General features: G+C 50.1%; 1 protein-coding gene across 1 annotated transcript in view; it reads right to left on the reverse strand.

Annotated features, from left to right (window-relative positions):
- Window positions 1–12,064: 12,064 nt before the first annotated feature.
- LOC148005470 (uncharacterized) overlaps window positions 12,065–27,101 on the reverse strand; it is a 40,214-nt gene continuing 25,177 nt past the window's right edge. The window contains exons 6-8 of the mRNA XM_087554968.1: window positions 25,857–25,921; window positions 17,161–17,265; window positions 12,065–13,139 (exon numbers count right to left, since the gene is read on the reverse strand). Coding sequence (XP_087411094.1) covers window positions 13,032–13,139; window positions 17,161–17,265; window positions 25,857–25,921 — 278 coding nt within the window. The 3' untranslated portion in view covers window positions 12,065–13,031. The remainder of the gene's footprint in view (window positions 13,140–17,160; window positions 17,266–25,856; window positions 25,922–27,101) is intronic.

Consider the following 27,101-nt stretch of genomic DNA (forward strand, 5'->3'; position numbering starts at 1 on the left):
GCAGAAAGCTCACCTTAAGAGCCCTGGCTGCTCTTGCAGAGGACCCAGCTTCAGTTCCCAACATTCCCATAGCAGCTCACAAACTTCTGTGATAGGATGCAAACATCCCCTTTTGATCTCCATGGGTATCAGGACACATGTGGTGTACATATGTGTGCTCAGGCAAAATGCACGTAAAATAAGTAAATCTTAAAACAGAGTATAGAGATACACACATTCAGTCCCAGCCCTTGGGACATAGAGGAGGTGAGTTAGAGGCCAGCCTGGTCTACACAGCAATTTCTAGGCTAGCCAGGGCTACACAGTAAGGCCTTGTCTCAAAAAGTGAAAAAAACAAAACAAAACAAAAAATCAAGGACCACAAAACCAAACATGAAAGCAAGCAGACAAACGGGAAATCCATATCGTATCGAAAGGGGAAAATGGATTTGGCCAAAAATTTAAATTTATGGATTGGAGAGATAGCTCAGTGGTTAAGGGCATTTACCACTCTTGAAAAGGACCCAAGTTCAATCCCCAACACCCACAACTGCTATAATTCCAATTTCTGGAGATTTGACACCCTCATTTGGTCTCCACACATGCAAATGCATACACACACACACACACACACACACACACACACACTTTAGAAAAAAATAATAAGACGTTTAAGTTCTGGGCTGGGGAGATGGCTGAGTGATGAAGTTCTCTCTGTTCACTGTGGGGAGCAGAGCTCAGATTCTTAGCAGCCAGGCAGACACAGAGGCCTTGCCGTAGCACAGAGCAGCCTGGTAGGGTGGCAGGTTCAAAGAGAGACTCTGCTTCAGTAAATAAAGGGGAGAGAGACTAAGACAGGCACCTGAAGCCATTTTAATGACTCCTGTGGCTTGATTTTTTGCCTCCAAACTCGTGTTCGTTTTGTAGCCTTGGAGATGAAGAGATAGCTCAGTCAGTAGGTCAAGAAAATGCCTGCACACAAGCCAGAGTACCTGAGTTTGAATCCCCAGCTCCATGGGAAAGTCTGGGTGTGGTGGTGTGCCTACAATCTCAGATCTTGGACATAAAAACAATAGGGTTCTGGGGGCTTGCCAGTTATTCTAGCCTGATCGGGAGCTCCACATCCAAAAGTTAATCCAAAAGTTAAGGTGGCTAGAAACAGGAAGATACCTGACATAGATCTCTGGCCTACACACACACACACACACACACACACACACACACACACACGCACGCACGCACGCACACACGACATTTTGTGGTTTTTGTAACAGTCCAAGAACTGGGGTATTTCAAAGGTGATAGGACCATAAGGGCTCTTCTCTGACTTTCCAAAGCAACAGATGCAACCGGGGCCGCAGTGGGTTTGTTACAGCATGAGGTGTCCTCATAAACAAATGTGCTCTGACTACTTTCCTGTCACCTACGTTCAGTCACCCTTCCACCCTGTCATGACACCACCAGCCCTCATCCATGTGGCTACCCGGTTTTGAGTTTCCCAGCGTCCTGATCTATGAGTCACGTTGTCTTCCCTCGTTCCTTTCTCAGCCTGTGGGGCTGCACGGGGCTGGCAGGAGATGGACTGAGACCTCTCTTCTGAATTTTGGAGCTGGCTCGGCGGATGGCTGGCATCAGGATGCTGTCGCTGATGGTGTGAGTAAATGGTGTGGACTAGATGTGCAATCGAATGCAGGTGATGCGAGAGTAGGAGAGCCCAGTGTACCAGGTATGGAGAAGGCACAGACACTGTTATCAGGTGGTTCTGTCCTCTTGCCTTGTAGATGCTTTTGAAGGACACTCAGTGGAGCGTGGAGATCCTCCCAGGAGGAGGCTGCTTGGCTCTCCCTTAGGTCTCTTCCTTTGTCTCCCAGCCTTTCAATCTTTAGGTGTGTGGGAATCAGTCAAACCATTCGTCGCTGCTGAAGCATCTACATACACTCTATGGATTCTCACCTTTCCACACCCTATAGCTCTACTTCGACAACTAAGGCTCTGCCCTCTGGAAGAACTTTCCCTTCATGTGGCATCATCTAACGAGGCATACGCTAGGTCATGCCAGGCTGTGGACGACTTCCCTTGGCCCATTCTTCGGGCATGTGCTTTGGGGCTGGGAGCTGCTGGGCCACGATTCAGAAGACTCTTTGTTATTTGCACCACATGGTGAAGCCACAGACAAGCTCAAGTTGTGGCAGTTGTGGCAGCTGTTGCAGCTCCCAGCTGCTGCGTCCCCCCAAACCCAGGTGCCACACACATGCTAGGGGAGGAAGCCTCCAGATGACTCCAGTCCCAGTGGTGACCTGCAAGTTGGGTCTGCCTCACTTGAGGTTGAACCAACCTCTTCAAATACTTCCTAACACTTATAATTAAGTCCTAGGTCAGGTCTTCAGCCTTTTGTACCCTCCAGCTGTGGTAGTCTCTAATTTATATGATGTTAAGGAGACTTTCTTGTTATCTTAATTAGCCTTTAATTGGTGATTAGCCACCTTCTGTCTTTGATTGTCTTCCTTCACTGCTCCAGTTGTCCCCAGCAACAGCCATCTCACTCCATAGGCACCTGATGCCAAGTTGCCTTGTAGCCCCCGCTCGCCACCCCCATACCTGATCCACGGAGCCCTCCTGTGTGTTCTCCCTGCTGATCTTAACTACACCTCTCGCCCTCAGCAGGGACTATTCGTGTATTCATACCACCAGCCATAGAGTCCTCATTGTCAGCCATCTGGTGGCTGGGCTTGATCCAGAATCCTATTTCAGAGATTCTTGGAGCTCTCCTGGTACCATCTGTTGCAGGTTGGATTCTCTGGCATTTGGTCTCTGAGATGGAAATCTGCACGTAAGAAGGAAATAGTCCCTGGGACCTAGCCAGTGGGGCAGGAATTGAAGGGAGGGGGACATGGCAGTCACAGGAAAAGTTCAATTGGTCCTATTAGAACCCACCAGAATTGGAAAGAGGGTGCTGAGCTGTGGAATGCCCCCCCCCCATGCCTACAGCAATAGATGATATGTGGTCAGATCCCCTAAGGGAGTATGTTTTTGAACTGGTCTTCTTCGGATGAGGATGACCTCCATGAGATGACTCAGCTGAGAGAGGTAAGCCTGTAGCCCAGTAGTAAGTGGGCAAGTGTGAATGTATCCGTGTCCAGGGGAGTCAACGGTGAATATGGGTGGTGCCCTGGAGGGTCCATTTCATCAGTACATCTTCCCTGTATGTCTGAGATCATGTAAAAACCCACATCCAGTCTCTAAGATAGAGACTTTTGACACATTTGGATAACATGAAAATTCTAGAAAAATGGTGGTTATGAGGCCGCCATCTTGGAAATGGGTCTTATCAGTATGCTGTGTTTGGGAGAGCTGAGGCTTTCCAGGGCATTGATTTTGTTTTATAGCTGAAAAAAAAAATGAAAGTCTCAAAGCCACCCCCCTCCAGGTGTAGCAAAGCAGAAAGGAACAGGTGAGACTAAAAAAGTAATAACATCTTACACATTGTATTTATTACGCTCTACGCTCATTTGTTTATTAGCAAACACTCGTAAGCACCCACCAGGTATCAGGCGCCACATGACAGTTGAAAAATGCTCCCCACAGAGCAGCTTTGACAAACTAACATCCTTGCTTTGGAGAAACATCCTAGGAAGACAGCAGCAGAGCTGCAGACCCTCACATTGCCAGCCCCACTTCATGAGGCCAGTCACAGAGCACTACAGCTTAACAACAGCCAGCCTGTTCTGAACTGGACCAATCCATGTCCTGGGCATTGTCCTGTGGGTGTAAGAAGAGCATAGCTTTCTAATGGAGTCACTGAGTTGACCATAGCAGCACAAGGCTCCTAGGAGAAGCACCTACAACAGGAGGGGAAGAGAGAGAAGCAGAGAAAGCACACATGTAGTCCTAGGTTCAATTCCCTGTCATGGCAATGATAGCTAGCAAGCTAGAATGTAGGTGGGTAGAGAAAAAGAAAGTGATTGAGCTCTTAGATTTGATACTGTAAATCCTTCAATCCCTCCATATTCTTCCTCCCTTAAGTAGACCCTGTTGTGCTTCTATTGGGAGAGGATCCTCAGGGGATGCCCTGGATCTATAGTACCCAGCTCCAGAAACCATCCATTTTATGGTTCAGGCGTTCTAGTTAAGCAGGCTCTCCCATGCATCACAGCCTCCACAGGGACTGTACCGTAACTGTCTGCTTTTGCAGAGATGGCCGCAGGCCTTGAGTGTGTAAGAGCAGGCCATCGAGAAGACTCAAGAAACAGGTAAAGGAGCTGCTGCCAAGCCTGGGAACCTGAGTTTGGTACCTGGAACCCAGATGGTAGGAAGAGAAAATCAACTTTTTCACGTTGCCTTCTGTCTTCTACACACACCCCGTGGCATGCATGCATGCATGCATGCATGTAGACACACACCATCCCCAGTACCACACACATAAATGGATGGATGGATGGATGAATGAAAGTAGTAAAAAAAAAAAATTAAGTGTCAGGGTTTCTCTGTTTAACCCAGGCTTTCCTGAAACTTTCTCTGTAGATCAGGCTGGCCTCAAACTCAGAGATCTGCCTGCCTCTGCCTCCCAAGTAGTGGGACTAAAGGCAAGGACTACCACCACCACCTGGCTATAGTAAAAAAAAAATTCAAGAGTTTAAGAGAGTCTTAAATGGAATGGATTGGAAAGTGTGCTGTGAGATGGACTCTTTTTTTGCTGTTATTGACAATGAGCCCCTGCAAAACAAGGAAGCCCCTCCTTCAGAAAGCACCCCATGCCCCTGAGTTTCAGATGATGGCCCTGGGAACTCCTCCAGGTCAACACGGTGTTTCCCACTCTCTAATGGCAGAGGGTCTTGAGCTGGCGTGGTCAGAATGTGGTGCTGACTGAACTGTTGGAGGGCAGTAGCTTCCTGGTCAGTGTCGTTGCAGTCTGCAGATGATGAGGTAGAAGCTGGGCTCACAGCAAGGGGGCATATGCTAGGCTGGCAGCTGAGACGTTTGGGCCTGAGTCCTTCCTGTGTGAAGTATGTAGTCTTGGACATTGGTTCCATCCTGGCCACTTTGCCAGACATGGATCGAATAGCAATTCAGGTTTGCTGGATGTGTGTCCTAGCTGTTGGAAAGTCCGAAAGTCTCAGAGAGGTGACCTTAGAACAGCCCTCTTGCTTCTCTGGTAGGACTCTCCTGAGTATCTTCTACGCTGTCTCCCACTAGTCACTGTGGGTTGGAGCCCCTAAACCTACAGGGGAAGCTGCTAACCAAAGCTCTTTAACCTGGTACCTCTCTCCTGCTCCCACTATCCTGAGGGCATTCCTGCCGACTCTCTCTACAGCAGAGGTTCTCAACCCGTGAGTTGCAACCCTTGGGGATGTGTTGACTGACCCTTTCACAGGGGCCACCTAAGACCGTTGGAAAACAGATATTTACTGTAAAATTCACAACAGCAGCAAAACTACAGTTGGGAAGTAGGAACAAAAACAGATGTATGGTTGGGGGGTCACTACAACATGAGGAACTGTATCAAAGGGTCACAGCATTAGAGAACTACTTAAACTACCTGTTCTTGGAGGTTGTCCACAGAAAGGGGACTTGGTTGACTTATGTGCTAAAAGGGGGACCTGATGACTTAGGAAGAGCCAGGAACAGAGTGACACAGGGACTTCCTCTCCCTTCTAATATGTTTGACTCTTATAGTCTCAGACTGAGCCTACCTACTGATTTCCCAGGGTGGGGCTAGGTCCTCTTAGGTTCTCAGGGCTCCAGCACAGAGTGTTCTGGACCTCTTACCTGGTGGGCCTCTCACTGCATACTTAAGGACTTGGAGTGGGGAGTCTTGCTTTCTTAAAAGGAACGGAAAATGGCTGGGGGCTGAGTGTAGGAAGCCAACCAAGATCTGTACTAGCCTCTCCTGGCTCGATCGTCGGGGCCCTCGAGGGCTTGCTTGTTGACTGGATCATTCAGCAAACATTGACCCGGTACTGCAGAGGGCGGGTGATGAAGGGCAGGTAGAAATTAGGAGAACATACAATCTCCTTGAAGACACAGGCCTTTCCGGAGCTGAGACGTGGCAGACAGAACAGGACAAACAGTCTTTGAGCCATTCTGCCAGATACAGAGTGTAGGATAGGCCTCAAGATTTCCCAACCATCAAACAGACAATGTAAAGGAAAATTCTTCTGAGTTTTGCGCCCAGCATTGGGGCCCTGACTTCTATCTTCCCCTCCGTGGTGTGTGTGTGTGTGTGTGTTGATGTGGTTTAGCTTTGAAAGGAATGGGAACAAAGTGGTGTAAGTGAGATTTCCGAGTGGGGGACATCAGGCCTCTCAGGGACTTGTGGAGGCTTGGCACAGCACCACCCCACCAGTGTGCCAGTGTGCAGACTGTGTCAGTCCTGTGAGGTGGTGCTGTTCCTCCCTGGGTTGACAAGACTGCCTGCCACAATGCTAATGAAGCCCCTGCTGGGAGTTCAAGTGTTGAGGACAGGCTGCCTGATCTCTCTCCAGTTCTCTTCCTCGCCTCCCGGACTCACTGGGGGGTCTTCTCCCTTGTGAACATAACGAGCTTGAGCTCTCGGAAGCACTGTGTGCTCATCAGAGGAAAATGAGGCTGGGTTTTTAAAGTGCTCTGGGCCCTGCTGTCCAGTCACCCTTCAATAAAGGGGGAAGAAGAAATTAATAAAATGTGGAATCATTTCAAGAAATTAGACCTACTTGGTCCAAGATTAAGGATAGGTCTAATTAAGTGGCCCCATCTTTCTTGATGGGGAAGGAAAAAAAAAAAGAAAGAAATCACTTCAGCCCTTAATTTTCTCAAGCCTCCCTATAAGGACACACGTGCAAAGGCTGCTGGGATATTTATTAGGTCGTTTTGTTTTAATCACCAGCACTGGGCTTGCCGGGAGACCCTGTGGACCTTTCTGTAAATTCCCCATCAGCCACTTTAAAAGTTTGTCTGGAACCTTCGCCAGAATCTACCCGTCCTCCAGTATAGAGGAAATTTCCATTCCTTTTTCTTAGGTCCTGAAAGCTGGACCCTCACCTAACGGTCCGGTTTTAAGGATACATCTTGGCTCTGCGATTCTTAGTAGGCAGAAAGGAGCATAGGAGAGGTCAGCTGAGCCACAAGAGAAGAGTTCTATTCCAAGTGCTCTCCAGGGAAAGAGAAAAGGCCTTCATAGTGATGTGGGGTTGGAGCGGGCATCCCGGAGGCGGCAGCGTGTTCACAGAGATGAGGGACAGGAGGCAATGAGGTAGAGCGGGAGTGTCTGTAGGAGAGGAGGCTCCGGCAGAGGCCCCTTGAAGCTCAACAAGAGAGCCATTGTGGAGTGCCCGGAGGGTAAGGGCAGAGGAGAGGTGAGGCGGAGGTGGGAAAGTCAGCAAGGCCAGATCCTGCACAGTCTTGTCAGCCTTGGTTGGACTTGAGGGTTTTTTATTCTTGGTGTTTTAAGCAAGGGTGTGACAAGCATTTTGGTTCTCAAAGGTGCTCTGACATCTGGGATGAACGGGGCTGTATCTGGAGTCACGTGCAAGGTGTGGAAGCTCCCGAGGGCCAGAAATGACAAGAGTTAAAAACCATTCAGCTACACCACAAGAAATCTCCATGTCGGAAGGCGGTGTCCAGGAGGGAGAACTTGAGCCCTGCCCCCTTTCAATGACGTCATCACGGATCAATAAGGGAAGAGCACGCAAAGGTAGCCCCAGAGGTGTCTTAAGCACACAAGAGCCCAGAGGTGTAAGTGGGCTGGAGTGCGGTAAGGCAGAATAGAGAAGCTGCTGGTGGGATGAGGGTACACCTCCCAGACTTGATGGTAAGAGTGAAGGTCCTTCTTTCCTGAACAGCAAGGATGCCTTTCACATGGGGAGCCCATCTGCATGAAGAGAGGTGGTGATGTGGCTAGCTGATAGATCCATGGCTGGCTACACAGGTAGGAAGTCCTGGGATAGATCCATGGCTCAGTTACTAAGAATGGCAGCATCGGCCACTTGGAAGATGGAGGCAGAAGGAGCAGAAGTTCAAGGTCATCCTTAGCTACACAGCAAATCTGAGACTAGCCTGGGCTATGTGAGACTAGCCTGGGCTATGTGAGACCCTGACTCAAAAATGAAACGAGAGAGAGAGAGAAAGAGAGAGAGAGAGAGAGGAAGGAGAGGAGGAAGAGGAGGAGGAAGATGAAGAGGAGGGGAGGAAGAAGAAGGAGGAGGAGAAGAAGAAGAGGAAGAAAAAGAAGAGGAAGAGGAAGAGGAAGAAGAAGAGGAAGAAAAAGAAGAGGAAGAGGAAGAGGAAGAAGAAGAGGAGGGGAGGAAGAAGAAGGAGGAGGAGAAGAAGAGAAAGAGGAGGAAGAGGAGGAGGAGGGAGAAGGGGAGGAGGAGGAAGGGGAGGAAGGGGAGGAAGAAGGAGGAGGAGGAGAAGAAGAAGAGGAAGAAAAAGAAGAGGAAGAGGAAGAAGAAGAGGAAGAGGAGGAAGAGGAGGAGGAGGGAGAGGAAGAAGGGAAACAAGGAAGAAAGCAGGACTCTACATCCATTAAGTCATTAAGTTTAGGCAACAAAATTCCACCTTAACATCTTCATATCTGAGGCTAATATTTAGGACATAGCATGAAAGTGCTGGCCAGATATGGTGACGCATCCCTTTAATCTCAGCATGGGAGGCAGAGGCAGGTGGATCTCCATCAGTTCAGGGCTAGCCTCTTCTGCATAGAGAGTTCCAGGTAGGCAAATGTAGTCTTAGACTCCAGAGGGACAGGAAGGACTCACAGCCACTGGCTAGACCCTGTTCCTAGAGGGACCAGGGGAGAATGCCTGACTTAAAGCTCCTTCCCCTTCGCTAAAGTCTCCACAGAACCCAGGTAACCCAGGGCCCAGCAGCCGACAGGAACACAGGACAAGTGGTCAGGGCCAAGCAGAGAACAATCAGAGGGTCTTGGTTTGTTTGTTTTTGTTGCTGTTGTTGTTGGTGGTTGTTTATTTGTTGACTTGCCCTTTGGAGTAGATACCTGATGCAGCAAGAGTCTGAGACCGGAACGTCCTTCACTGCAGGAGAAGCCTCTCTGTGAGAGAAACATCTAGTAAGCTGCGCCTGTGGTCCCTGGTAGCCCCTCGAGTCCCATCCCAGCACCAAGTATGAAACCCTGCTCAGACCTTACTTTGAGGAGAGTCTGACCTAGGGTCTCCCCATCTCCCCACATTCTGCTAAGTATCCAGAAGGTCAAAAGTCATGAGCTTAGCCCATTTGTTCCCTGGGGTCTCTATCAGTAGGCCCAAGGAGGTCATTGCTTCTGTCAGGGGGGCTCTCTGGCTACGAGTCATCCACCACGCAAGAACTTCTTTCCATCCCGAACATCTTCAACCTTGGAAAAACCTATAACCCCTGGAAGGCCTTCCTGTATTCCTCTAGGCCAAGTGTCTTCAGAGTATCTGCTCTCCCAGAGGATCTGCTTCCCAGGGGACCCCAAGAAACACCCTACTATGTTTTGTTTTTAAAGACAGGGCCTGGCAGGGCTGTGAATGTAGTTTTGCTGATAAAATGCTGGCGTTTCCTGATAAAGACCTTGGTTTAGTCTCTGGCACATCATAAAACCAGGTCTGGTGGTGTGTGTCTGCAATGCTAGCTTTTTGGAGAAAATGCTAGCTTTCTCACAGGAAAGTGGAGCAGAGGCTTCAAGTCACCTCAGTTGCGTAATGAGTTCCAGGACAGCCTGGGATGCATGAGACTCTGTCTTTAAATTTAAAAAAATTAAATTAAATTAAAGAGTCTTACTATGTAGACTAGGCTGGCCTTGAACTCACGATCTCGTATACCAGGTTACTATTGGTTTTGATGGACTGGTGGATGCCTGAGGGGCCGGAGTGCCCTGGTCTAAGAAGAAGGGGTCAGGAGGGAGCATTGTCCCCATCTGTGTCATGGGAAGAAGCTCCGAGCATAAGAAATGGGGCTGAGGCCAGCACCAAGATTGGTGCTACTCTCTGCTGCTTTGGGTACCCCATGACACAAGATTGCAGGGAGGGGACCTCGGAGGCAATACTGTAATGAGAGGAGTGGGCCTTTCTGGTGAATATTCAAGGAATCCTGGTGTCCACCCTTTCAAAAGGACCAGGAAAGGTTAAATCCCTCAGCCTCAAGCCAGAAGAGCCAGTTTAGGGAGCTGACCCTGTCTGGCTCCAGCCTGGCTGCCCCTTCCCAGGCTGTCAATCTCTCTTGACAGGCTCTAGGATTAGGTTTGCTCGCTCAAACCACCCAGCCTTCTATCCTGGAAGGTATGAGGCCCCAGGTTGCCATAACCCAGCCAAGTCACACTGCCAAAACCATCTGGGCCCACTCAGGCCTGTGGTCTGGGGTCCAGAGGTACCTTGGCCTGTGACATTCTCAGTAGGGGCCCAGGGGGTGTCCCAAAGCTCTTGGGGGCCTTCTGGACCAGACCTCCACACGATGGCAGCATGCTCGCACTGAACCTGCTGGTCGCTTTGGCTGTGCCTGGACCCAGCACCGCCCTGGGCTCTCTGACCCCTGCTCCTCCTTTCCGGAGGAGATGGTTTCCTGTGTCTCTAATGACTTCTGGAAAGACTCTGATTTCCTCAGTAGTCTGCTGTTTCCACAAGGACCTCTTGGGTTTAGGTCTTTTCGGTGTAACCCATCCAAGGGAGGGTGTTACCTTTCCCTCTATGTCTGACACAGCCACCCCCACCAACCTCAGGTAGGTAGGAAGACGCAGGCATGAGTAACCGACCCCCTGCTCTGGCTAAGGAAGGTTGCTATCAGGGACCATCCATATCACAAGAGTCTTCTGCTCTTTGACGGAGGGTAGTCTGGGGAATCTGAGTGAAGGAAAATGGCCGCCCTGGATCTATCTGCTGAGCAGAGATTCCCCGGGAAGACAAAATGGAGGGGAAAGCTAAAACTTCACTGTTCCCCAGCCTCCAAACCTGCCCCTGGCAGAACAAACAAGGGCTATCTTATCTCTACCTTGCTTATCTTTCCCCCTCTCCACCAGCTTTGGAATCTTCTCACCCTGTCCCTAACAGTCACATGGCCCCCTCAGCCTGCCCTCTTTGTTCTCCGACCTCTGTCCTCTCCAGGTCTTCCCTGCCCCCTAAAGTCTCTCTCTTTGTGCTGTGAGCGTCATTGTATCTCTAAGGACTCTGGTCTATGCCAGGACCCTCTGTAGACTTGGTTTTTCTGTAAGAGGGGATGCTTGGCTTCCTGGGTAGGCATCAGACTGGACCTAGTGCCTCTTAGGGTTTTGTAAGGCTTAGAGAGTTTCACTGAACATTATCCTAGGCCTTGGCAGCAAAGGCACATGTGTGTGGACACAGGCTCTGTGTCTCCAGCTAGCAGTAAGTCGTAAAAAGGGCAGAGGTGTCCCACAGGCATCCCAGGAGGCAGACCTCCTGATGTACCTTATCAGCCCCGGATGTCCCCTGTATGGCCATCAGGTAAAGTTCTCCCCTCAAGAGCAGCACATTCAGCAGGAAGTGACTTTACCCTGGGGACAATGGGCGGCAGTGTCTGGAAAGGCTTCAGATAGTGTGAGTGTTTTTAATTTACTATTATTCTTTTGCTTAATCCTTCTTTTCTCTTACAGAGCTCTTTTAGAATTTTGTAAAAAAAAAAAAAAAAGGAAAGAAAAAGAAAGAAAAGAAAAAACAGAAAATGAAAAAAGAATACAACATTCATAAAACCCACACTGCGGGTTTATAGATCCATGGAAGGGCATTTGCCTGGAATGTGCTAGGCTCTGGGTTTGATCCCAGCATGGGAAAAAGAAACAAAAAAATTCTTTTTCACTACTTCAAGATAACCATTTCTAATAATTTTAGCATGATTCCTTCATATGTATTTTCAAGAATAGTTTCATATATATATTTGTGTGTGTATATGTGTGTATGTATTTGTGTACTTGTATGTTTGTGTGTGTGCGTGTGTGGTGTGTGTGTGTGTGTGTGTGTGTGTGTGTGTGTGTGTGTGTGTGTGCTGTAATTGGGTTTTCTCTTTCCACCATGAGGGCCGGCCTTGAATTCAGATCGTCAGGTTTACAGAAAGTGTTTTTACCCATTGAACCTCCTCACTGGTCTTCATTTTATATTTTTGTTTTGATACAACACACAATTTTTCTTTATTCTTTTTTTAATTGAACTTTTTTAAAATTTACATTTCAAATGTTATCCCCTTTCCTGGTTTCCGGTCCACAAACCCCCTATCCCATCCTACTTCCCCCTTCTTCTATGACGGTGTTCCCCCACCCATCCAACCACAACACACAATTTTATATTGGTTTTCACTTAAAATTTGGTTGTGTGTGTGTGTGTGTGTGTGTGTGACAGAGACACACACACTGAATACATTCATGTGACAGAGAGACAGAGAATGTGTGTGACAGAGAGACAGAGTCTGTGTGTATGTGTGTGTGTGTGTGTGTGTGTGTGTGCATGTAATATTACAGGTTTTTTCTTAACATATTAAAAGCGTTCTTTATGGAAATCATTCAAGGTTATCATTTAACTTTTATTTCTTATTGGACAGATAGGCGTGCATATTCTACCTGTGGGGGACCACAGTGCTGCTGTCAATTGATAATATCCCATAATGCACAGACGGCCACTACTGAGTATGAAGACAAGGACAGTCTTCTGGGTTGATGGCCAGCAGGCATGTGGGAGTTTTACTGTGCCTGCTTTCCTCTTCAGGGTTCAGTCTCAAGAAGCAACAGTTTCTCTCTTGTGAACTTCTGGGTCCCTGCCTGCCCATGCAGTTCCTACAATCTTTCTGGGTTTGTTTTTTTGTTTTTTTTTTCCTACTATAAAAGGAGATGTCTAGGGTTAGGGGCCTGGAGCTGGGCCCAACCTGTGATTGCAGACATCAGCTGCATGAAGGCCATCCCTCAAGCAGCAGCCTGTGTGAGTGCTGACCTCAGCTCCTAGCCTCGGAAGATATGTGTGCTGTTGATCCAGGAGCCCTCACAAGGAATGAGTCTACAGAGCCCACCTGCCTTGTTGGTAACTACCAGGCATAAACAAGATACCAGGGATGTTTAAATGTTGGCTTCTTCTGTTCCAGAAGATACCATACATACATTCGGGCTATTTCAGGATGGTGCAGGCCTTGTAGGAGGATGGCGAGGGGCTCTCTGCTGATCCAGTTACCGCCATGTGCAGAGGCAGCAAATGCCACCATTCCTGCCCAGTGACCTAAGAGGAGTGAGAAAAGACTCTTGATCTAAGTGTAAAGTATCCTTGCTGCAGGCCCAGGGCAGGAATGGATGGAAGGAGTGGCGCGGGGGGGGGGGGGTGAGGGGGTGGGCACAGCTGTTCAGTAGTCTGCAGAGCTGGCTGGATCCAAGACAGGCTAGATTGGTTGCAACTAGGAATGACCCTAAATAGCCAGCAGAGCGGAGATGGGGGGAGTTAGGGGGTACTGGACCTGGCTTTCAAGGGTCCCCCAAATCAGGTCAGTGTGGACTTCAGTGTAGAAGGGGTATAAGGTAACAAAACGCCTACCCCCAAGCCCTCCGTGAAAATGCTGAAATGTTGAAATGTTTGAGAGTTATTCTGAGGCAGAGGAGTCTCGTACTCTCCCTGGCTTTGAAGTGCCCCCAAGTCATTGTTTCCCTTAAGGCTCCCATAGGCTTTTTCCACTCACACAGCCCCCCTCAGGCTGCTCCTTGTCCAGCCTTTGTACCAGGGGTTTCTGTAGAGGCTGTAGTGCAGGAAGTGGAGCTGGTGGGGGGCCCTCTGGGGGCAACTGAATGGCCCGTTCCTGCATGGGTGAGGAGAGAAGTAGGGTCCACTAGGGTCCATACTCATTGTAACCCCTTAACTTTCCCTATGGGGCTTCATCTGCCTTAAGGTTCAGAAGGGAAGGCTACAGAAAAGACAGGGTTATGCTTCCACTGCTGGCTTTCGGTGGCCACTCTCCTATGGTGGAAGGAAACCAGAAGGCAGGGATGGGGAACCTGGAGTGTTCCATGTGTGGTCTGGGGGAGCGTATGGCAGAAACATAGATAGGTGGGTTACGTCTACAGGAGACAGGGTTTCTCCTGGGCTCACCCCAACCGTCTTTCGTGCCCCACCTCCCTGCTTGCAGGTCTTTATTCCAAGCTAAGTGGCTGGCGTTGCTTCAGCTCTCTATGACCTGACGTCTTTCTCAATTTCCTGTTAAACTCTCCAGTGTGTCCACTTTTCTCCTCTTGGCCATGTGAAGCACGGGTAAGGCGTGGCACTAGACAAGGGTCGTGTAGATCTGCCCTGTTCCTCCTGTGTTCCTGTGGCCCGGAGTGGAAGCAGCTCTGAGACACCGCCCCCTCCCTTTCCCTTCCCGTCTTCAGCTCAGATCCCTTAGGTCTGGCTGTCCTATGACTGTGGGCTTTTTCCTTTCCCCTTCATGTTCTCTTGCATCCACAGCTTGGTGGTCACGCACGCAGGCTCCCTTTGGCTTCCCTGCAGTGTTCCTGGTAGATGCACACAGTCAGGGAATATGCCGGAGGTGACCCTTGTCTGTCTCCACCATGAAGGGTCTGCCTTCCTCTCTATACAGAGACAGACTTGAGGCTGTAATCTGCCTGTTTTAATTCATCTGGTTGGCAGGCTTCGGACCCAAATCAGATTTGCAGTCGAGAGAGGGAATTTTCTAAATCTTTCCTTTTTGCTCTATTGATATGCAGCAGAAGCAGCTATGGGCTCTTTTCTCCACCTCCCACCCCTGGGGAAGACAGCATTTGTCCAAGTGTGACTCGGGAGTGGTAGGGGGCCAGTTTAGAACACTGCCTGTTTTCCAGGCCTTTGGAATGGCTTGGCTCAGCACATAAAAAAAGATCCTGACATTTATGTCCCCTTGACTCTTCCCAAAGTAGCATCTCTAGTGGGCAGTACTGCCTTGTAAGGCAGGCGGTGGCAAGGGCCAGGAAGTATGTAGCCAGCTGGGGAGCATGGGGACAGGGAAAGTCATAAACAGCACCGGGGATTAACTCTGGCCCGCGTGGCTTTCGGGAGCTCGGGAGCTCGGAGGGTTGGGGAGATGGCGCCAAGGGAGGGAGAGGTGTTGGTGTGTTTTTCGAATGCCAGGACTATAATTAAGGGGTGAGAAGATTCGTGCTAACCCGTAACCAAGGCTGCAGAAGAAATCATGAAACCTAATAGGCACAGGGGCCTGGATTTGGAACCTCACATGTCCTAGCTTTGAAGCCTATTTCAGAGCTCAGCACATTCATCAAGGGGTGCTGGGGCTCTGACAGCGTCAGGTGGCATGGAGCTGTCTCTCTGGGTGCCTAAAGTAGCTCTTGGGCACCTTCAAAGTCACCTGTTCCAGGACTACCTCAGAAGACACAGAGGGACTTTTCAGAGAGTCTCATGAGTATGTGTGCGGTCGGGAGGGGGGGGGTCCTCATCTCAACAGAGGGCTCTCCAAGGGCAGAGGCAAAATCTTTCAAGGGCGTAGGGAATGGTTCTCCAAAATACACTCATGGCAGAAAGAAATGTTGGGTGTAGGCACCTAGTATATGGAGGGGCTGGCTGATCCATGCTCAGCATGAGTTAAAATTTAGCCATAAGATTGTGCCCTGAAGGCCACAGTTCCTGGGAAAGGAATGTGGCATTTGCTAGTCTATATCATAGCATCTGTTGGACATGGTTTAATATTAAAAGGTTGGTTTTTTTTTTTTTTAAACTTGACCCTGACTTTCTCCAAGGTCTATGGATGTCCACAGTGCTTCCTGGATGTGCTGCCGTCAGCCTCCACTCAGAGAATGCCTGGAGAGCAATGATTTTTCTTTTCCTACCATCTCTGACCACATCCTCTGGACCCAGTGATTCCTGGAGAATCCACCCAGGCAGACTTGGTTGTGGCCAGGCCATGTGGGCACGCCGTTGCCTCAGGCGCTGGCCAACAGACTTTCTTAGAAAGCCATGGGTTTGGTGTCGTCCCCCCCCCCCCCCCCCCCCCGCTACGCAGGGCGTAGCTTGCCCTGCTGGGCACCACCACTTCCCTCCGGCGTTGCTTCTGGAGGAAATTGGGTTCTGGGGTCCCAAGTGGGATTTCCTGATGAGGAACTAAGTTGAGGGGGGACACTGGTCTTTAAATGAGGCCATATTAGTCAACAAAAGAGAGCATTTGAGCCCAGCTTGGATGAGGCCCAGCACTGCCCACGGGTATCCATGTTACTCTCTGGGGCAGGCAAAAGCATGAACTTGCAAAGTCTCAGCTTAATTCCTGGCGCTCAGAAGTCTACCTCTTTCCTGAGCTGGTGGTAACTGTGCTAATCGGCTAGGCCACAGGACAATTAGACATGACCTTGTAGGGAGCCCTGCCAGCCTAGAGCTATGATGGCTGACTCAAGAGGCTTTCTGGGTTTCAGTCGGTCCCAGAGAACTTTACACAGAGTCTCCTAGGAAGATCTGGTCAATGGATGCCCTCCCTCCCTGCTCAGGGGTCCTAACAAGGTACCCACCCTCACAATAAAAGAAATGAAGGTCGGGTTTGGGGATTTAGCTCAGCGCAAGGCCCTGGGTTCGGTTCCCCAACTCCAGGAAAAAAAAAAAAAAAGAAAGAAAAAGAAAAGAAATGAAGGTCAAGAAGATACATTATATCTGAATATCTTTTCCTCTGGAACGTGGGCCTTGAGAGGGATCCTAGAGGGCTCAAAGTTAAGAGCTTCCATCTGGCTGCATTTGGCATCTTGGAACTTTTGCCCCAATCTTGGCACCTGGATTTGTGGCCATCTCCAGGGCTGAAGACTCATCTCTATATGGTGCTACTCTGGCCTCATAGCAAGACATGCTCTAGTCCGGCCCATTAATGGAGCATATGTTGGCTCTGGGGACAGTGATGACCCCTCCAGGCTCCCTCTTGGCCTTGTGCTCTGTAGCTTTCCTACTCCACTCTATCCTAGCTGTTCCCAACAAAAAGGCTGCTAGGATGAAAGTCTCCGGGGCCTTCTCCGGGGCCTTCTCCGGGGCCTTCTCCGGGGCCTTCTCCGGGGCCTCCTAGTGATTCAGGTGAAGTGTCCGGGCTCTTTCTTGGGACAGGCCTCCCTGTACATATCCTGGACTAAACCCCCCAGTTCTGCTAGACTGCACTGTCCCGTCCCCTGTGCCTCCCCGTCTTCTTTCTTCTACCTCCCTTTTCCTGAAGGGATCTCTCTCACACACAGAAACCAATTATGCTGACTGCATAAACAGACCAGCTGATGGATGGGCTGTCACCCAGTGAGGATACCTTTTCAGTTCTCAGGGCTGCTCCAAGGACCTGGTCCACACCTTCCTTCTCTGCTGTACTCAGCCTCCTTCCTTCTAGAGATTCAGTGCACTGGGGCTGTCGGGACTGGAAACAAGGAAGACTTCATGAGGCTCTGGATATAAACAAGCCATACATTCATTCCTCCTTCATTAATTCACCCACTATTTATCCATGGTTTCTTGTTGCCAGGCATAACCAGAGCTGTGGAGTGGGGGGTGGGGGGAAAGTAGGTGTGGCCTAATGATACGGTGAGAGTCTCATGGGGCAGAGAAAGACTTGGATTCAAACAGACAAGGTTACCCGGAGTGGAGCATGTGAAGGAAAAGTGGAAGAGAGGGTTACGCCAGGCTCCCCAACCAGAAGAGGTGCTAGGGCAGACTCAGGGAAGTTAGAAACAAAGATCTCCCAGACATTTGAACATTTTGCATTTTTTAATTTGAGGGCGCTTAAAAGTTATGGGGTTGGGGATTTAGCTCAGTGGTAGAGCTCTTGCCTAGGAAGCGCAAGGCCCTGGGTTCGGTCCCCAGCTCCGAAAAAAAGAACCAAAAAAAAAAAAAAAAAAAAAAGTTGTGCTAAGATGTACCCGTGGAACACGTTACAACAAAAAACACATTCTAGGATATGCATCATGAATTAGGTCCTTTAGTCACTGCGAGCAGGTCATACTGTCCCTGAACCGAGCTGCACAGCACAGCCTGTGGTAGGTTTGACACAGGACATCCAGATTGCAGATTCATGCAGCATGGACCTTTGTGAATACAGCAGGTGGCCAGCACATGGTAAGAACACATCTAAGACCAGAAAAAACTCGAAGAGAGGGACTGGGAGGGGCTTGGTGGTGGAGGACTTGCCTGGTGTGGATCTGCTCCTGATTCTAGTCTCACAGCCAGGAAAAAAGAAAAAGAAAAAAGGGAAGAGACAAGGCGAAGAAACACCCCGAGTGTGGTGATTTGTCAGCTCTTACACTCTTGTGGGAACTGCCATACATTTGGGTCTGTGGTGGACAAAACTGCCACCTTACCACTGCATATCACTGCAGACATCACCGAAGTCCAGCACTGTTCTTACGCTTATGTTCAAGGCACAAGGCACGCTCTGTGCTTCCACCATCACCATTCATGCCAGTCAGAACTCCATTCCCATGATGCTTTGTGCTTCCACCATCACCATTCATGCCAGTCAGAACTCCATTCCCATGATGCGTTGTGCTTCCGCCATCACCATTCATGCCAGTCAGAACTCCATTCCCATGATGCGTTGTGCTTCCGCCATCACCATTCATTCCAATCAGAACTCCATTCCCATGATGCTTTGTGCTTCTGCCATCACCATTCATGCCAGTCAGAACTCCATTCCCATGATGCGTTGTGCTTCCGCCATCACCATTCATTCCAATCAGAACTCCATTCCCATGATGCTTTGTGCTTCTGCCATCACCATTCATGCCACTCAGAACTCCATTCCCATGATGCGTTGTGCTTCCGCCATCACCATTCATGCCAGTCAGAACTCCATCCCCATGATGCAGTGCTCTCCACACACCCTGACATCCGAGTGTTCCTCCCCGGGGTTTATCATATGAGTGGAGTTAAAGAATCTGTTCTTCCTCATCTTATTCAAAACAACAGCCTGGCATCTCACCCGTGTTGCAGCATGCTGTGGCCACGCCTTCCTCTACTCTCATTTTTGTTGTTGTTGTTGTTGTTATTTTGTTTTGTTTTTTGAGACTAACTCACAGAGATCTGCCTCTGTCTTCTGAGGTCTGCGATTAACGGGGTTTACCACCATGTCTGGCCTGTGTCCTGCTCTTTTAAAGTCAGGCTTCATCCCACTGTGCCCATTGACCACATCGGGTAGACTCCATCTGGGAACACTTAGCTGTCTCCATGGTAAGTCCGTTGTGGCCAACGCTGCTAAGAATATGGATGAGCATGTTTCTGTCAGAGGCCCTGCTGGCTCCAGCCCACACCCTCTCCCCAGCGCATGCCCAGAAATTGAATTTTCAGATCACCTGAGCATTTCATTTTATTTGTTCATTCTTTCTGAGCCACTGAGGGTAGAACCCAGAGCCTCATGGACACCAGACAAATCGTCTCCCACCCCTCTATACTCTAGCCATCTGGACATTTCAAAGCAGAACACTTTGTGTCCAGTTGGCATTTCAGAAAGGCCAGTAAGGAACCACCTTGGCTATAGGCTGTATAGGCTGTATAATGTTGGGGGCAGGCCGCAGAATGGACCTGCGCAGACACAATGGGAAGAGACAATAAGCCCCAAAGCCAGCTCGTGAGGAGGGGCAGGGAGATGTGCAGGGCTGGAGTCTGCTTTGAGACAGCCAGGTAGCTCATTGGTTGCTGGTGTGGCGAGAAGAGAGTGGAGATGCCCCTGGCAGCTGGGCAGGCTGAGTGTCTGGTAATGACACCATTATCTACGTGCAGGGTCCGGGGTTTCCCTCGTTGGTGAAAGGAGGGGGAGGGAGGATAATGAGTTCAATTTGGCTGATTTAATCATTTCTTTTTTCATGAATTCAGCAAACATTTCTGGAGGGTCCATTAAGCATAGAGCCAGGGGCCCAGAAAACACAGCCAGGGAGAGAGGTCATCACATTGAGCTGGAGGCGCCTATGAACACGTACTTGGGACCCTTCAGGAGAGGGAGGGGGACCCAAGGGAGAGCTGGGTTGCTGTGGACTCTGAAGAGCTGCCCGTTTTGAAGCATGAGGAAAGAGAACCAGGGTCCGGAGGAAGGCGACTGCAAGATGTGCACGGGTCACTCTAAGCCTGCAAAACGGGAAGGAGGAGCTGGCTTTGTGGACACAAACTCTGTGTGGCTCACAGGACTTGCAGATCCCAGGGACTTGTAGTGAGATCGAATGTTAGGGCTTGACTGAGGTGATAGGGAGGTAGATGCTGGTGCTGGGATCCAATTAGGAAGAAAGAGGAGGAGAGGTATTTTCCTCAGGCCACAGAGGAAGAAAGGACAATCAGCATTAATTCCCTTTACTGCCTTCAAGGTGGGCCCCATCCAGCAGAAGGCTTTGCAGGGATTCTGCCCAGCCTCTCTCAGATCCAGTCTCTTGCTTTAGGGCTTCCAGGGCCCCCACCTCGCCTCAGTGCCTGGTGTTAGGGCAGAGCAGCGGCCATAGAAGAATCCTGTGGGGTCCCTCAGAGCTACAGATTCAGGCTTTGGGGTGAGGAAGAAGCAGGCTCAGAGCCGAGTGGGGACAGAAAACTGATTAATGAGTGTCACTGACCCCAGAGGTTCAGCCTCCTGGTGCAGGCTGAGGTCAGCAGGCCCATGTCGGGGGTGTACACACCTGCTCAGCACGGGCGTGAGGTGAGTGGGCTCGCTCTGTGAGGCCGGAGGATTAGGACTGACTCAGAACAGGTCAGGTGCACTGCATGGGGGCTTTTGTTCAGCCCTGCCTGCCTTTGTCCCTTGCCTGTAGCACACCCCGGCTACATGATGTCACTTCAGCCGCATTAAACTGGAACAGCTCAAAATTGAATAATTAATTACACTCAGCTTCAGTTGCAGTGACTAATTGATCAGGGGCGGCCAGAAGACACCTGGACAGGATTAACTGGGTACAATAAAGCCTGCAGGCAGGTGGCATGGGGGCCCCCATCCTCCAGACTCCGTGTGTGATTTAATTAGGGCTGACTTGATTTCTCTATTCTTGCTGGAGGTCTCAGGCAGATCCTATCCTGGCCCAGAGTGGCATCTGGACATGGTGACAGGCTGGGGTCTGGAAAGATACAGGCCCCAGGCCACCTGTGTTTTATGGCTAGGGCAGAGGTTTAACCTTGTGCCTTCTTGGTCTCCTTACTAGTCAAGTGGGTATGTCATTGCTGTGTCCAGCATCCTGCTGAGCCCTGAAGTGGGGTTACTTTTTGTCACTGGCTTTTTGACCCCTCCAGAGAGGGTGATCCAGCTGGCCCTCATCTCTTGAATCGCTAGAGCCATGGCCCCCCTAGACCTGTACTGTCTGCCTTATTTCTTGTTGGGTTCCTGCAGTAACTAATTGTCTTTCAGAGCTGTGTCTCTGGAACCTCAGCAGCTACTGAGGACAGCTTCCTGGATGTGTAACAGTGTATCATCCTTCGGCAGCCTGATAAACAGTTCCGTTCACAAACCAAACTCAGCCAAACCTTACCGTGAAAGCCCATGACCATGTAAGCAGTACATCCTGCTCTTGGGAAGCGCTGAGTGTACACTGTTGGGATGGCTGTGCATGGAGTAATTCCAGGCTCCTTGCGAGTGCTCTGATGTGGACTTGTGTAGTGGAGACGGCTCCAGGCTTATACCTCAGTCTTTATCTCCTGCACTGTTGCCCTGGCAAAACCCCTCGCTCAACCCCATGCTCTTTCCCAGTGACTGCAAGGACAGGTGGCCACCGTGAGATGGTCGTTTCTTGTCTGTTCTTTTGTTTTTTCATTTGAAAAATGTGAATGTCTTGGCTATATGTGGATGGTGGTGTCATCTACCCTCCGAAATGAACCAAAACCAGAGCTAATGAGCCCTTGGTAGGTGTGTGGGACAGAGATGGAGAAACAAAATGAAGATGTCCCCATGGCTGGGATTGGTGATGGGGCTATAGCTCCTCAGGATAGGACCCTGTCCCTTCCTCAACTACTTCTAGGACAAGAGTTCATCGTTTTCCATTAGCCTTCCTCCACTCCTTGTTCTCTCATTATAAAATGCTCTCCCAACAAGGGGTTCCAGGTCTTCAAGGGCAGCACTTAAGAGCCTGAGTTGTGTTAAGTTCCAGAAGGAGCACAGAGATTCTGTCTGTCCTCAGCCGCGTGGGCCGGATGTCATGGTGTCATGTGGGCAACCCATGGTCCAAACCACTCAACCACGCCAGAGACCCAGGCAGTCCCCTGTCCCCACATCTAGCTCTGTCATGAAACCTGCTGGGACAACTTCCTCAGAGTTTGGGGGCAAAATTCAGGAGTGGTCGAAGAGGGAGAACAAGACCAGAAGGAGCTGGAGGAAGAGATAAGGCACCGATAACGGGATCCATTATCACCCCGGAGTGGATTCTGGATGTTTCTGGTCCTTCTGTCCACATCCAACCAAAGTCCACAAAGAAACAGAGCACTGAAGATACAGCCAATCTACAGGACAGCACACTAGGCCTGCCAAGGTCTGCATATCATTAAACCAGTAGACAGTAAACCAGATCTCCGCTGGGGAGGGGCATCTCTCTCCAGAGACCCAGATACGGCTCAAATGGGCACTGGGCAGAGCCCATAGGGTGTCTATAGCAATGTTCCCTTGGGGTGCTGATTGCCTCTGAAGGTAAGCCATTTTGGCTGATCTTTATTTTTACATGACAGAAGTAGTTTGCTGTAACAGATTCAGATAGGGAAGAATGTAGATTCCCCCAAAATATTCACTGCTGACTGGCTGCCGTGGCTCCTTCCAAATATTTTTAGGCATATCCAGTCATTTAACTAAATGTGTACACACTCATGCTTTTTTTAACAGATGGGATCATCCGACACAGACGGTCCCTTCAACTCGTCTTTGCTCCCAACAACACACTCCCGACTTCCCTTGCCTGTGCCTGCCGCCCGGCTTCATTCTGTCTGTCGACCAAGTAGTAAATAGTGCCCCTTAAATGGAAGCATTTCATCAAGCCATTTTTTTAATGATGGGCAGGAGGTCACCAGAATTATTTTTCGTTTTTCTCATTACGAACAGAACTGCGAGGGGAGAAAAGGGTGACTCAAACATTCTATCCATACGTACAATGCATCGGAAAGGAGCATTTGAGGTGCTCTTCTCAAAGCGCTATACCAGTCTGCACTCTGAACGTGGCAGACGGCTCGGAGACTTTATTAAATCGGGAGAGGTTACACAACAACAGGGGATGCAAAACACATAGGAAAAATGGGAACCTGATATGAGCCGAGGAGGGAGGGAGTATACACCTCTTTTCCTCTGCCCTCGGGGGCTGCTTTTGGGGGAGCTGAGCCTTGCTTGGAGGGCGGGAGGATTGCAGGGTGTGTTGACCCGTCATCTGTCTATGTCAAAGGTCCCTACACGGCATGACAGAGTACTCATTTATCAGTCAGCTATCTGGAGCTGACCCCACTGGGCAGTTCGTTGCCTCTCCCCAGAGGCCCTTTTCCAGTGAGGGACTGCAAGAGCTCCAGACTTGGTGGAAGGTGGAACTTCTTCCAAGAAGTCCTCCTTCCTCAGTGGGTCTGAGAGAGGGTCTAACTTCCCCCAATTAACTGTCCCAGCAAGAGCTTGCTTTCCTGAGTTGTCATGTGGTTGAGAGAGTGGCTGCTCTTTCCAACGTTCCCTCTTTAAAGGGATCTGGTTTTGGAGAACCAGGTTTCCTCATGAGGGATGGGAAGAAGTTTCATAGCTTGGTTACTGTCAGACCTTGACGCAGTGTTCCCCCAGGCCCGCTAGAGGAAAGCCACATTCTTGGCTGGTGTGGTCAGCCCCCTCTGCCCTCTTCCTGCCCCTAATGTACTTCAGAACCAGGAGCAGAGCTTCAAACAGAAGGTCACTGGGCCCCTGGCCTTGGTGACTCCCTTTAGAAGTCAAAGGTCATCCAGACACAGGAATCTCTTTAAAAGTCAAAGGTCATGCAGAGGCCTTTCCTGCTCTGTTTGTGCAGGCTGGGGGTGGTTTGTGCAGCAGTACAAGCACACCGAAGGTCAGCACCCCCTCCCACACACGGGGACCTGGAGAACACACTCCTGGGGGAGGTTTGAATTTCTGCTTTCTAATTTCAGGGCTGGCTCTCTGCCTCAGTTTCCTCGCTGCTTGCTCAGATGCCCAGCCCAGGGCCAGCTCTGAGGTTCACTGTGTCTCATTTCTTCGATGTGCATTGTGGGATACCCAACCCCAGGCACTGCCTTTGTAAAAGAGTGAAGAGAGAAACCCCAGTATCTGCTAAGTGGAGCCATGGGAGCTTAAAGCTCTTATCTAGCCTCTAGATAGTGTCTGGCTGTGGAGAAATCCCACCCATTGCTGAGTCAGGTTCTATGGGCCTCTCCCACAGTCGGACAAAGAGGAAGAGGCTTCCCAGAGCTAAGAAGGCTGTGCACATGGAAGCTGTGATTTCTCCCTCCTAACATGAGTTGTACCCACCACCCTGGACAAGCCCAGTCTGGCCCCAGCATCCAACTTCTTTATGTATTTATTTAAACCCCGCTGCATCCTGAAGAGGACTTAAGGCCTCGCCATGAATACCATCTTTGTAGAACCTTCCAACGCTCAAGGCCAGGGAAACCTAGGCAGGGTAGCTTGGCTGGGAGTGGGGCCCCAACCTGGCTAGAGGCCCAGGCAGGTCACCTAGACATTTCTGTCTCCTCGTACAGAGCTTCCTCAGGCTCCCCGACCTGGGGACAAGCAGATCTTGGCAAGCCTCTCTGACTGGAGGATAAGACCTATTGAAACTCTCCCTACACATACAGATGGCACTTCTGGGAAAGGATGTTGCTGTGTACCCTCGGGTCTGGTGTAGAGAGCTGTGGTATACAGAAGGAAGGGTTTGAGAGTCTCCACCCACCCATGCCTCTGTATACTTAAGGCCTGCAGTTTCTGGCCAATCCCCATCCACTGGGGAGAAAAACTGTTCCTACATCTAGTAGAACTGCTCCTGTGCTTTGCCTGATGCTTGCCTAGGTCTCAGGGTCTGCCTCACTCCATGTTTGCCATACACACTATCTATCCTCACTTCCTAGCTGGCTTCAATATCCCAGGGTGGCTTTAAAGCTGTCCAAGGGACGGCTAGAGTGGATGTTCCTTTCTGCTCACCCTTGAGGAGCAATAGCTGGCATCTGGCTATCTCTTCATGAGCAGAGGGAGCTTTAGGAGGTAGAAAAGAGGCCAAGAGAATGCTGGGCCACTGAGGACCTTAAGGGAGGTCATGTCACCAAACAGTTTGCACTCAGGCGAGGCTCTCAATTCTGTCCCCAAATGGATCAAGAAACTGGGAGTTGTGAAGATACCGAGACATCTTCCCTGCAGACCCTGGTCTTAAAACTCAAAGCACTCGTGCTGGCAGAACGGACATTCTTCCAGAGAACTCTGTAGGCCTACATAGCTAAGAAGAGACTCCCTCAGAGACTGCTGCCCGCCTACACTCAGGCTGAAACCCCAGGAACCCCGTCCTTCTAACACCTGTGCAATTTTGGGTCAGATAATGGAAGAAAACGTGTAACTATTAGAGCCGTAGCGGCAAGTTCCAGCCATGGTTAACACAATGGCTGCTCATGGAGTGTAGGGGCGGGGGCATAGGGGTTGGAGGCATCAGTGAAACCAGACTCCGGGCCCCATGTACATTCCAGCCTGGGCCGGACTGAGCCTGCACGTACTCTGTCCCATTCTCCTATGGCGCCTGCTCCACTTGTCATGGGGGGACATTGGGTGGTCCTGCCACCTGTTGGAAAACTCAGATGCCTGTAACCAAAGAAGAGCCTGGAAATAGAGTAGAACATGCCACGTCGTAGCACATCGCGTTGGCACTGCCCTTGGCCACCTGTTGGGGAGGTATCTAAAGAAGATTGAAAGGCAGGCCTTTTATGGTGTTATGGCTGTCCTGCAGTTCTGGGGATTGGAGCCAAGGTCCTGTGCAGGGCTTCAAGATGGGGACCTCAGTATGTACCTCAGCCTAGCCTACAACACACTGTATACACTCCACTTACCCCAATGTTGAAAACCTCCTGCTTCTTGTTCCCGTGTGCTGGGATCCCAGGCCTCTTCGCCTCATCTGCAGAGAGACAGACTTTGTGACCCCTCTAAAAGACCAGCTATGGTTTTTAGACACACACACACACACACACACACACACACACACAGACTTAGATTCCCAAATGTGGCTAAGCTTGTCCCTTTGGACCCATAGCTCTCTTTGCCTGTAGACTAGGGAAGGAGACCCTCCTTTGGGGTCATGCTAAGCCCAGTGAACTTTGAGTGTCCTGACAGAGTCCATAAGAAACTGCAACGTAACCGTACTTGTCCTGAAACTCACCAAAGGGCAGAGTTGAGGCCCTTGGAGACAGGATCAGTCCTTTGGTGCCTCTACAGCAAGAGCCACCACTTCAGAAAGACCTTTCAAAATGGTACAGAGGTTACAGTCCACAAATAGAAGGTCAGCAATGGCTACAGCTGCCAGGCACCAAGCCACCCGAGTGTCCCAAGGACTGGACTTATAAGGAAAAGATGTCATTCCCCTCTACCCACCCACCAGGTTCAGGCGGAGGTCTTGAGATGGCTACAGAGAGACAGCAGGGGATCAGAGCCATTCTGGGGTCTTGGCCAACATACCCAACGCTCACAGATTCCTGAACCTGAAAACAACCCAGGACATGGGACAGCATGCCAGGAGGCTCTTGTTTGACTTCTACAAGTTGGTGGCTTCAGAATGAGAAAAAGAGACCTCTCTTAGACGTTTCTATGGATTATGGTGTGTGTGTGTGTGTGTGTGTGTGTGTGTGTGTGTGTGTGTGTGTGTGTATGATAGAAGCCATACCAACATGCATGCCAGATTGTAACAGAACTGGGTGTCGCCCTCAGGCCTGCTCACTGCTGGCTGTGCAAGCCTGAATATGTTACTTCTTAGCCTGAATTTCTTACTTCTTACTGGTGGGCTCCAGTTTTCCCAGCCGTAAACCAGGGCAGAGAGCGTTCTTGACCAACTCTTGTAAGAATCAGGCACTCAGTCCCCTGAGTGTAGTCACTTCAGGCTACAGCCTGCTTCCCACCAGGCCCCTGAACCCCAAGTTGGAACCTGGTAAATCAGCTCTCTGCCTGGTAAATCAACTCAAGCAGCTACCACACTGGTCTGCCTGTATGTCAGCTGGGGACACTTGAAGCCAACAGAGGACAGAGGCTTTAGGCAGAAGTAAATTGCATACTTCAGAGCGCAGGATGAATCTTTGCATAGCCAA

The sequence above is a fragment of the Rattus norvegicus genome, chromosome 6 (assembly GCF_021556685.1).
Source record: "Rattus norvegicus strain SHRSP/BbbUtx chromosome 6, alternate assembly SHRSP_T2T, whole genome shotgun sequence".
NCBI classification, from domain to species: Eukaryota; Metazoa; Chordata; class Mammalia; order Rodentia; family Muridae; genus Rattus; species Rattus norvegicus.